Source organism: Balaenoptera acutorostrata, chromosome 15 (assembly GCF_949987535.1).
Source record: "Balaenoptera acutorostrata chromosome 15, mBalAcu1.1, whole genome shotgun sequence".
NCBI classification, from domain to species: domain Eukaryota; kingdom Metazoa; phylum Chordata; class Mammalia; order Artiodactyla; family Balaenopteridae; genus Balaenoptera; species Balaenoptera acutorostrata.
Genome location: NC_080078.1, coordinates 37390698 through 37403176, shown reverse-complemented (window position 1 = coordinate 37403176; position 12479 = coordinate 37390698). Strand labels below are relative to the sequence as shown.

The window sequence follows — 12479 nt, the reverse complement described above, 5'->3', positions numbered from 1 at the left end:
TGCACACAACTCCCATTTTGCTCCTGGTTGCCTATCCCCCATAGGGCCTGTCCACTAATTCCTCCAACTTAGCAGGGGCGAGAGGCCCTTGTGCCATCCCATTGCCGGCACCTCGGATAAGACGCCGCCTTCCTGCAGGCGCCGCGAGGTAGGGGAGACGGGCTCTGCCTTCAGCGACCTCCACCTCACCAGTCTCCCACCTCCCTTCTCTCCCAGGCTTGGGAAAGGAGTCCTGGGAGCTCAGGCTAGGCTGAGTCTGGGGGATGGGGGGGCCTGTGTCCTGGGCTTGAGGAGGTAGATGCAGCGTGGGGTGGGGTCCGTGGGTCTCATGCCAGGAGCCATGCTGCTCTAGGCTCTGAGAACGGGGCCCCGGCCCCCCTTGTTCCTCGGCTCCAGGCCTGGCTCCAGGCTCTCCCTCCCCCGACCCCCTCTCCCATTTCTCCCCAGGAGGCCCTGAGTTCCTGAGGACCCCTCTGGGGGGCAGCTTCCTGGTGTATGAGTCCTTCCTCTACAGGCGGGAGAAGGCGGCCGGGGAGAAGGTGTACTGGACGTGCCGGGACCAGGCCCGCATGGGCTGCCGCAGCCGAGCCATCACCCAGGGCCAGCGGGTCATGGTGATGCGCAGACACTGCCACCCGCCCGACCTGGGGGGCCTGGAGGCCCTGCGGCAGCGGGAGCAGCTCCCCAGCCCGGCCCAGAGGGAAGGCTCAGGTGTGGGTGAGAGGCGGGCGGGCAGGGGCCGGGCCCTGGTCTTCCTGCTGGCCCAGCAGCCCCTGGGGACAGCTCAGAACACAGGCTGGAGGCTGCCTGCTGGGACATTCCTCCTGTGGCCCATGTCCAGTGGTGTCTGTCCTCCTGGGCTGTGGGCTCCCTTAGGGCAGGGGCCACATCTGGACTCTGCACTAATGGCACTGGTCCTCATCTGGGATGGGCTGTCATTCGAGAAACCCATTCAGACCGCTGGAGAAAACGGGGCCAGGGGCTGCAGTGGCATTACTGGCAGCTGCAGGAAGTGCTCGGCACCCATTTGTGGGGCAGTGCTCCTGGACCTGGGGGACCCTCTGTCTCCCCTCTCCCTCCCCACCCCTGCCAGTGCCTTCGGGCCACCCCAACCCCAACATGTCAGGAGCTTTCAGTTCAGATTCTTAAAAGTCTCAAAAGGGAGAATTTGATTGGTTGCCAGCTGGCCGAGGGGAGGGTGGGCAGGGAGCCGGGAGGCCCCTAGTGCACTGTCCAGACCAACCATGGCCCTTCCAGAGTATTCCAGTTCAGCCCAGCCCCTGCCCTGGGGTGCTTGCTTGCCAGCCAGCATGGAGGCCGAGCAGGGTCAGGAGAGGCCTGCAGGAAAGCTCAGTGTTTGGGCGGCTGCAGGGCCAGCCTCCCCAATAACACTACAGCCATCAGACAGCCAGTCCGCACTCCAGGGCATCAGGGCCGTGGTGGCCTGAGCTTCAGTCCCCAGGGCCCTGCAGCACAGGCTGGGGTGGGGGGCAGGGACCAAAGTGGGACCTGTGGGGGTTGGGGGGTCTGCAGTTTCCTGGCTGGAGCTGGCTGGTGGGACAAAGGAAGCAGTCTCCGTCCCTGGCACCCAGGCTCTGTCCCCTGCTTCCAAGGCCCAGCCCAGGCACCCCACTCACACGTCATGTTCCTTCCAGAAACCCTCCAGCCCCTGGAGTTCCTGAGGACCTCTCTCGGGGGCAGGTTCCTGGTGTACGAGTCCTTCCTCTACAGGAAGGAGAAGGCGGCCGGGGAGAAGGTGTACTGGATGTGCCGGGACCAGGCCCGCATGGGCTGCCGCAGCCGGGCCATCACCCAGGGCCAGCGGGTGACCGTCATGCGCAGCCACTGCCACCTGCCTGACCTGGCGGGTCTGGAGGCCCTGAGGCAGCGGGAGCGGCTCCCCAGCACAGCCCAGCAGGAGGACCCAGGTACAGACAGGAGTGGGGACGAGAGAGCTGTGGGTATCTTGGTCTCTGCCAGCCCGAGGTTCAGACACCTCAGGGAACAGGCACTGTCTGGGGACCTTTGTTCCCTGGCCTTCCTGCCTTTCCAGTCTTCTACCCCTCCTCTCTACTGGCTCCTTCTCCTGAACCTAGAAACACACCTAAATCGGTCCCTCCTTAAAACCAACTCCCCTCCTAACTGCCATTTTTCTCCTCTCTTTTATACTAAGAGGTCTTAACTTTTTATGGATGGTAGTATTTTTTGAAAATCTGATGAAAAAATATAGACCGCCCTAGAAGAATATACTAATGTGTGTGCACACACAAGCATGAGTGCTCCCATGCACGCACACACACAGGTAGTTTTGCAAATAATTAACTGTATCAAACTGAAAATGGGTTCCCTTCAGATAAACAGAATGTAAAACCAGTCTTTTTTTTTAATTTTTGAATTTTATTTTATTTATTTTTTATACAGCAGGTTCTTATTAGTTATCTATTTTATACATGTTAGTGTGTATATGTCAATCCCAATCTCCCAATTCATCACACCACCACACACCGCCCCCCGCCACTTTCCCCCCTTGGTGTCCATACGTTCTCTACCTCTGTGTCTCTATTTCTGCCCTGCAAACCGGTTCATCTGTACCATTTTTCTAGTAAAACCAGTCTTTAGAAAGCATTATGTGTCTCATATTAATTCATGGAAATATTAAAGGCCACATCTTATAAAATACGGGAATGAATCCAAGTTGTATCAAACAAACAAAAGAAACTTGATTTCCGTTTAAAAAAAATTTTTTTTCCATGAGAAAGCCACTGTTCAGCTTAACCAAGGAGGAGGCGCTGTGGTTTGCCTTTGTCGGGGTGAAGGGCGTGCCATCTTTGAGATTGTTGCCTCCCAGTCTTTTTGGTGACAAGGTGAAGACTGACTCAGGATCTCCAGCAGCTTATTTTACCAGGCATAGGTAGTTTTGGGCATCAGAAAACCAGAATTCCCCCAATGACTCCCCCAATTAGAGTCATTCCACCTGGTTTTCTTCATCCTCAAGGCCTTGAGGTCATCGTTCCGGGAGGTGTGCCTTTGCACAGCTTCAACAAGAAAAGAATTATTAATCCATGTTTTCAATGTTTTTCCCTCAGAAAAGACAAAACTTCTGCCTGAAGTTCAACTGTGCTTCGAGACTTGTGCTCCTGAAAGCCAACAGAGCTATGGGTAACTGTATTACCAGAATCACAAATTACACAAAACTTAGTGACTAAGAACAACAAATATTTACTGTCTGTCACAGTGTCTGTGGGTCAAGATTTCAGGAGTGGTTGGGCGGGGTGGTTCTAGGGTTGAAGGAAAGATGTCAGTGGGGGTACACCCATCTGAAAACTTGAGTGGGGCTGGAGGAAGTGCTTCTAAATGGCCTGTTCACTCACATGGCTGTGGGCTGGAGGCCTCAGTTCCTCACCATGTAGACATTTCCTTAGGGCTGCTTGAGTGCCCTCAAACATAACAGCTATCTCCCCCCAAAACAAGTGATCCAAGGAATCCAAGGGAGAAGGCAGAGCATGAAGGAGACCACCACCTAAAGCAGAATTCACGTCCTTCTCAAGCACATGTGGGACAGTCCCCAGGATGGATCATATCTAGGCCATAAAACCAGACCTCACAAATTTATTTATTTATTTTAAATTATTTATTTATTTATTTGGCTGCACTGGGTCTTTAGTTGCGGCATGGGGGATCTTTGTTGCAGCATGCAGGATCTAGTTCCCTGAGCGTGTACCAAACCCAGGCCCCCTGCATTGGGAGCGCAGAGTCTTAACAGCTGGACCACCAGGGAGGTCCCCAGACCCCACACATTTAAAAGGATTGAAATCATAAAAAGTATGTTGTCTGACCACAGTGGAAAGAAATTAGAAGTCAATAACAAAAAAATTGGGGAAACTCACAAATACATGAAAGTTAAACAGCATACTTATAAGTATTACCAGTGACTCAAAGAAATTACAAGGGAAATTAGAAAATACTTTGAGGGGCTTCCCTGGTGGTCCAGTGGTTAAGACTCTGTGCTTCCATTGCAGGGGGCACAGGTTCAATCCCTGGTCAGGGAACTAAGATCCCACGTGGTGCGTAGCGCAGCCAAAAAAAAATTTTTTTTTAATAAAAATTAAAAATAAAGATCTCGGGCTTCCCTGGTGGCACAGTGGTTATGAATCTGCCTGCCAATGCAGGGGACACGGGTTCGAGCCCTGGTCCAGGAAGATCCCACAAGCTGCAGAGCAACTAAGCCTGTGCGCCACAACTACTGAGCCTGCGCTGTAGAGCCCGCGAGCCACAACTACTGAAGACCGCGCACCTGAAGCCCGTGCTCTGCAACAAGAGAAGCCACTGCAATGAGAAGCCCGCGCACCGCAAGGAAGAGTAGCCCCCGCTCGCCGCAACTAGAGAAAGCCTGCACGCAGCAACAAAGACCCAACGCAGCCAAAAATAAATAAATAAAATAAATAAATTTTAAAAAATAATAATAAAAAAATAAAGATCTCAAGTCAATAACTCAAACTTACATGTTAGAAAAAGAATGCTAGAAAAAGAAGAACAATGTAAACCTAAAGCAAGCAGAAGGAAGGAAATAATAGCTATTAGAATAGAAATTAATGGAATAGAGAATAGAAAAGTAGGGACTTCCCTGGTGGTCCTGTGGTAAAGAATCCGCCTTCTAATGCAGGGGACACGGGTTCGATACCTGGTCAGGGAACTAAGATCCCACATGCCACGGGGCAACTAAGCCCACGTGCCACAACTACTGAACCCACGCGCCTCAACTAGTCAGCCCACATGCCGCAAACTACAGAGCCCATGCACTCTGGAGCCCGCGCACCACAACTAGAGAGATGCCCGTGCGCGGCAACGGAGAGCCCATGCGCAGCAACAAAAGATCCCACGTGCTACAACAAAGATCCTGTGTGCCGCAACTAAGACCCAACGCAGGCAAGAATACAATAAATAAATAAAATATTTTTTTTAATGTTAAAAAAAAAAGAAAATAGAGAAAACTAACAAAATCAAAAGTTGTTTCTTTGAAAGGATCAACAAAATTGACAAACCTTTAGCTAGACCAGAAAAACCAATTATAAGGAAATACTGTGAACAATGGCATGCCAACAAATTAGATAACTTAGGTGAAATGAAAAAATTCCTAGAAAGCTACCAAACCTGATTCACAAAGAAATAGAAAATCTGAATAGACTTAAACCAAGTACAGAGATTGAATTAGTCATTTTAAAACTCCCCACAAGTTAAGACTCTGTGCTGTAAGGCAATTATACTTCAATAAAGATGTTTAAAAAAAAAAAAAAAAAAGACTCTGTGCTTCCGCTGCAGGGTGCACAAGTTCGATCCCTGGTCAGGGAACTAAGATTCCCACTTAGGCCTAGATGACTTAATTGATGAGTTCTACCATATATATATGTTATATATATATATAAAATATATATTTATAGATATAATATATATAAATATATATTTACATACTTATATACATAATATATATATATTCTTTTTTTTTTTTTGGCCACGCGGCATGTGGGATCTAGTTCCCTGACCAGGGATCGAACCCGGGCCCCCTGCATTGGAGGCATGGAGTCTTAACCACTGGACCAACAGGGAAGTCCCAAGTTCTACCATATATTTAAAGAAGATCCTTCAGATACTCTTCCCTAAAATAGAAAAGAGGGAACACTTCCCAACTCATCCTGTGAGGCCGGCAATACCCTGTTATCAAAACCAAGCAAAGGGGCTTCCCTGGTGGCGCAGTGGTTGAGAATCTGCCTGCCAATGCAGGGGACACAGGTTCGAGCCCTGGTCTGGGAAGATCCCACATGCCGCGGAGCAACTAAGCCTGTGAGCCACAACTACTGAGCCTGCGCGTCTGGAGCTTGTGCTCCACAATAAGAGAGGCCACGACAGTGAGAGACCCGCACACCGCGATGAAGAGTGGCCCCCGCTCGCTGCAACTAGAGAAAGCCCTTGCACAGAAACGAAGACCCAACACAGCTAAAAAAAAATAATAAATAAATAATAAATTAATTAATTTAAAAAAAAAAAAAACCAAGCAAAGACATCACAAGAAAAGAAAACTAGGGACTTCCCTGGTAGTCCAGTGGGTAAGACCCTGTGCTCCTAGTGCAGGGGCCCTGGGTTCGATCCCTGGTTGGGGAACTAGATCCTGCATACATACCACAGTGAAGAGCCCACGTGCCGCAACTGAGACCTGGCACAGCCAAAATATATAAATTAATTAATTAGTTAATTAATTAAAAGAGAACTATAGAGCAATATCTCTTAGGAACATAGAAGCAAAAATTCTCAACAAAATGCCAGCAAACTGAATCCAGCAACATAAAAAAGGATCATACACCATGACCAAATGGGACTTATGCCAGGAATGCAAGATTGCTTTCCCAGCTGTAAATCAATATCATACAGCTTGTGTACAGAACAGATTTAACACAGCAGGCCTGCAACTTCCGTCCTTAGAACAACCTGCTTGCAAGGCTGACCCTTAGCTTCCAGGGTCAAGGTCAAGGTTGCTTCCAGGACTTGACCCCGATACTGTCCCTAAGTGATAACAATTACTCACTCTTACCTGTTTGTACAAAAAAAAGCTATGTTTTTGCTGAACACTTGCTTTTCTTTGAGGTTTTGGAATTTCAGTGACTGTAGTTCTTCACCCAGGTACCCTCTGCCTACAGGACTGACGCCCAATAAAAACCCTGGATCCCTAGTCTCAGGCAAGCTTCCCTGGTAGACAACACTTCCACATGTCATAACAACCAAAGAATAGATAAATTGGATTTCATCAAAGTTAAGAAACTTTAGTGCTTCAGGACTTCCCTGGTGGCACAGTGGTTAAGAATCCACCTGCTAATGTAGGGGACATGGGTGCGAGCCCTGGTCCGGGAAGATCCCACATGCCACGGAAGAACTAAGCCCGTGTGCCACAACTACTGAGCCTGCTCTCCAGAGCCTGCGAGCTACAACTACTGAAGCCCACGTGCCACAACTACTGAAGCCCACGCTCCTAGAGCCCGTGCTCCACAACAAGAGAAACCACTGCAAGGACAAGCCTGTGCACTACAATGAAGAGAAGCCCCCACTTGCTGCAACTAGAGAAAGCCCGCGCGCAACAATGAGGACCCAACGCAGCCAAAAATTAAAAAATTAAAAAAAACACAAAACTTTAGTGCTTCAAATGATACCATCAAGAAAGTGAAAAGACAATCCACATAATGAGAGAAAATATTTGCAAATCATATCTGATAGAGGACTTGTATCCAGAATATATAAAGAATTCTTAGGGAATTCCCTGGGGGTCCAGCAGTTAGGACTCAGAGCTTTCACTGCCAGGGCCCAGTTCAATGCCAGGTCAGGGAACTAAGATCTCGCAAACTGCAACAATAAAAAGACAAATAGGGCTTCCCTGGTGGCGCAGTGGTTGAGAATCTGCCTGCTAATGCAGGGGACACGGGTTCGAGCCCTGGTCTGGGAAGATCCCACATGCCACGGAGCAGCTGGGCCCGTGAGCCACAATTGCTGAGCTTGCGCGTCTGGAGCCTGTGCCCCGCAACGGGAGGGGCCGCGATGGAGAAAGGCCCGCGCACCGCGATGAAGAGCGGTCCCCGCACCGCGATGAAGAGTGGCCCCCGCTTGCCGCAACTGGAGAAAGCCCTCGCACGAACCGAAGACCCAATACAGACAAAAATAAATAAATAAATTAATTAAAAAGAAAATCTTAAAAAATAAAAAAAAAATAAAAAGACAAATAACCCAATTAACACGTGGGCAAAGGATGTGAATAGACAGTTTTTATTTCAAAGATTTTATTTCTTTTATGAAGTTCAAGATATACTAATGGCCAATAAGCACAATTAAAGATGTTCAACGTCATTAGCCTTAGGAAATGCAAATCAAAACTACAATGAGGGGCTTCCCTGGTGGTGCAGTGGTTAAGAATCCGCCTGCCAATGCAGGGGACATGGATTCGAGCCCTGGTCTGGGAGGATCCCACATGCCTCGGAGCAACTAAGCCCGTGCGCCACAACTACTGAAGCCCACGCTCCTAAAGCCCATGCTCCGCAACAAGAGAAGCCACCACAATGAGAAGCCCACGCACCGCAACGAAGAGTAGCCCCTGCTCACCACAACTAGAGAAAGCCCATGCACAGCAATGAAGACCCAATGCAGCCAAAAAAAAAAAAAAACACCAAAAAACTACAATGAGCTAGCACTTCACACCCACTAGGATGGCTAAATCAAAAAGACAGACAATAACAAGTGTTTACAAGGATGTGGAGAAATTGGAACCTTCATACTTTCTTGGTGGGAATGTAAAATGGCACACCTACTTTGGAAAACAGTCTGGCAGTTCCTCAAAATGTTAAACATAGGGATTTCCATGGCAGTCCAGTGGTTGGGACTCCGCACTTCCAGTGCGGGAGGTGAGGGTTCAATCCCTGGTCGGGGAAACTGCATGCTGTGTGATGCAGCCAAAAAAAAAAAAAAGTTAAACATAGAGTGTTTGTTCACCCAGTAATTCCACTTCTAGTTGTACACCCAAGAGAATTGAAAACATGTGTCCATAAAAAACTGTATACCAATGTTCATATCAACATTAAACATAATAGCCAAAAAGTGAAAACCCAAAATATCCATCAATGGTTGAATGAATAAATAAAACTTGGTTCATTCATACAATGAAATATTATTTGGCCATAAAAAGGAATGAAGAACTGACATACACTACAACACAGATGAACCTCAAAAACGTGATGATAAGTGAAAGAAGCCAGACACAAAAGACCACAACTTGTATGATTCCATTTCTATGAAATGTCCAGAGTAGGCAAATCTATGGAGATAAAAAGTAGATTAGGGACTTCCCTGGTGGTCCAGTGGTTAAGAATCCACCTTCCAATGCAGGGGACGCAGGATTGATCCCTTGTCAGGGAACTAAGATGCCGCATGCGGAGGCGCAACTAAGCCCGCACTCTGCAACCGCAGAGCCCACGCACTCTGGAGTCTGCGTGTCACAACTAGAGAGAAGCCCACACGCTGCAACGAGGAGCCCACACTCCACAACGAAAGATCCCACACTCCACAACGAAAGCTCCCACGTGCCTCAACTAAGACCTGACACAGCCAAAAGTAAATAAATAAATAAATATTTTTTAAAAAAAATTAAATTAGTGGTTGCCTAGGGTGAGGAATGTTGGGGGGGGGTGTAGCTAAAGGGTATGAAGTTATTTATTTATGTTTTTTTTTTGGCCACACTGCATGGCCTGTAGGATCTTAGTTCCTCGACCAGGGATTGAACCCGCGCCCTTGGCAGTGAAAGCTCGGAGTCCTAACCACTGGACCACCAGGGAATTCCCAATCTCACGTTTTAAAGGAACTGCTGTGATGCATGTATATGAGTGTGTATAAAAATGATCTGGTTGATGGTGATCTCTAGGGGAAAGGGATTACAGGAATCCTTAACTTTCTTGATTATCTCTTTCCACCACGTTTGGATTTCATGGATATCATGAATGTGTGTTTCTTTGTCATCAGGAAGGTGGAAGGTACACATCTGGACAGCGAGTCCCAATGAGGCCAGCCTCCTCCTGGACTCAGCAGAGGAACCTCACGTGCCGCCTGCGTCAAGGATGCTCCAGGTCCACACAGAACCCCGGCATTTCCCACCCGGTTAGATTTTGCTCGACAAAACCTCTCTTTCACTCTTCCAAAGCATCCACGGCCTTCACATTCCCTCAAGAGGCCTCCCAGGAGGAACGCTTCGATGGTGTATCCCTGCCGACAAAGAAGAGCCCCAGGAGCTGGTGGCCCGCAGCTGTGTATGACGTGGAGTGGAGTGACGTGGGGAGGGCCACGGCCACCAAAAGCTCTGAGGAAGGAAGCATCGTTCACAAAGACACCTGCCCCTGCCCTGGTGCAAATTCCCATCCGTTTTCAGAGCCCACGGCTTTGCCAAGGGCTTTCCTGTTGGGTGTGGTCCTGCTTCGGCTCCACAAAGTGGAAAATCATCGTGGAGGCCACTTCAAGACGAAGGTGGGGCACGTTTGGGGAAGTTCCTGCTTCTTCAGGCTGAGCTGCCCCGTGCGGTTCCAGCCGTCCCAGGTGTTTTCCGGGCAGGTGCCAGGTGGGCCTTCGTGCTCCTTGGCCATCTGCTGCCGGGGTGTGGCTGTCGCATTAACAGAGCAGGCCAAAACCAGAGGCCTTGCTACACCCTCTGTTAGAGTTCCCTTTGCTGTTTTCCAACTTAAATTAAACCCAGTGTCCACGATCCCAGTGTCCACTGGGCAGGTGTTGTTCGGGCCCTGGAAGCCAGCCTGACGGCTGCAGGAAGCCAGCGCTGGGCAAACTCCACCGGGGTCGCCCACGTTCGCCTGATGCAGGAGGAGAGGCAGATCCCAATGACAGTGGGCGCAAGCCCTTCTCCCGTCTGATGGCACGGCAGGGAGCCGGCCTGCAGGGAGCAGTGGGCCCATGTCCCCCACGAACTCCAGAGGCTGCTGCTTGCTAACAGGGCTGCATCCTCCCCAGTGGGCTCCTTGAATTGCAGGGGGAGCACACGGTGCAGGCTCCCTCCCGCCAAGCTGGCCACGCAGCCTGCCGTCCAGCCATGGGACAGTGACAGCTCAGACATCCCACCACTGTCCCTCTGCCTATACATTTCCCGCAATAAACCTGATTTTATATCTTACTGTGTAGAGCTGCTGTGTGTCCACATGCCCTATGCAGCAACAGAAAGGCATACACTCCACATGTCTCAGTGCCACGTGGTGGGAAGTGATGGAGTTTGGCTGGGCAGAGGGAAGCCTCCACACCTGGGGCAGCGTCTGGTCACCTGGCCCAGGTGCCCGCTGGACTAGGAGTGGGTGGGAGTCCTCAGAAAGGTTGCTGAAGGGTCTGCTCCCAGCCCACGGGGGGACAGTGCAGCTCCTGCTGGCCATTCCCCAGCCCCCGTGGAGCTGAAAGAGAGGCCTTGATCCTCTGCTGATTCATCCCAAGTCCTCCCTGACTTGTTTTCATAAGCTGGGACAAGCTTGAAGTGGAACTGGCACCCCCAAGCCAGGGCAACCTTGACCCCCAAGACCCTGGCTACCTTCCCAGGCAGGTAACTGTCCCATCTCTTGACCCGACTGCCGGCTCCATGGGGCCCTCACCCACCAGCCTGGCCAGCAGTCATGAAGATGGTCCAGCAACGTGATAGCCCACCTCCCAGGTAGGAGGCAGGCACCTGCCAAGAGACCCATTGTGCTGCTGGCCGCCTGCAATGGACACGCAACACAGGGGCTGTGTTTCGGGCAGTGCTCTTGGCCATGGAGCACGCTGCCCGGAGAGAGTGAACTGCCCGTGGCCAAGGCCAAAGACAGCCCTGTGGGAACAGATGCACCCCAATCCCAGACCCACAGATGTGCACATCCACAGGAGGCGACCACACTTATAGAAAGGCACCTGAACTTAAAAGGACAGTCAAGTCTGTGCCAGCACCAGCTGGGTCTCTGCTCAGTTCCACACAAAGAGGAACCTCACACAGGCCTGAAGTGCCCGGCAAGAAGCACCGAGTCCCAGCAGCCAATGTCACCCGAACGCCTGCAGGGTCACTGGTTTCCCACCCGCCACAGTAGGGCTTCCACGGGGCGCAGGGTGGGCGACTCCCAATCTCAAGTCCCATGCCCGTCACCTTGGCTGGGCTCCAGGCCCAGGGTCAGAGGAAGGACTCAGGCTTGTCCCTCTGCCCCCATGCTCACATTGACCAGGGCCCAGCCACTCATCCTCATCTCTGTACCTGCTTTGACCTTAGAGGGTAGGTGGATGGTCCATGTTGCTCAGATCGAGGACTCCCCAATGGACATGAATTTGGATACTGCTGCCGCCTTGGGTAGCCCCATGGCCACTCACCACCCACCACCGAGCCCCAGAGGCTCCCCATCATACAGCCACTTCCTCCGCAGTTCCAGAGCCAGAGAGATGTCCCCTGCCCTATCCTTGTCACAGAGCAAAGTGCACAGGGGCAAGTCCCTCTTGGAAGCTGGCCCCTGGTGGACAGCGACAGCTGGGCGTGGTCCTGCCCTCCCCCTTCCCTATTTCCACTCCGCTGCTAGTTCCCCCAATAAACCCTGTTTCATTATGTCTGCACCACGTGGAGCCGCTAATATATCTCTGTGTCCCTTTGGGTGATGGCGCAACAACATCTCAATTATGAAATCTGAAATAAAAAGTTCATAAGGAGCAGCGAGACTGCCAAAAAGTTACTCAAATTTTAAAAATGGGCCAGCGGCTGGCTCTAGGGGCCCCAGCCCTCAGTCCTGTCCCTGGGGTTGTGAGATGAGCGTCACTGAAACGCTTCTCCTGGCCCAGCTCCCCCTGCCCACCCAGCCCAGCCTCCTGTCCCCATGTCCTCCGTCGAGATGGATCCTGCAGGGTGGCACCAAGGACTTCCTTGTCACTAAATTCAGCGGGTGCACCTCAGAGTTCAT

At 50.7% G+C, this 12479-nt stretch overlaps 1 protein-coding gene across 7 annotated transcripts in view; it reads left to right on the top strand.

Annotated features, from left to right (window-relative positions):
- The window catches only part of FLYWCH1 (FLYWCH-type zinc finger 1), a 29665-nt gene extending 18966 nt beyond the window's left edge, over positions 1-10699 (top strand). For 6 of the 7 annotated variants that reach the window (XM_007181614.2, XM_057529322.1, XM_007181617.2 and 3 more), the window contains 4 exons: positions 448-711; positions 1656-1928; positions 3087-3159; positions 9547-10699. In XM_007181614.2, coding sequence (XP_007181676.2) covers positions 448-711; positions 1656-1928; positions 3087-3159; positions 9547-9586 — 650 coding nt within the window. In that variant the 3' untranslated portion in view covers positions 9587-10699. Of the gene's footprint in view, positions 1-447; positions 712-1655; positions 1929-3086; positions 3160-8916; positions 9142-9546 lie in introns of all 7 variants that reach the window. The other variant, XR_009005435.1, reaches the window with a different exon arrangement.
- The last annotated feature ends 1780 nt before the right edge of the window (positions 10700-12479 follow it).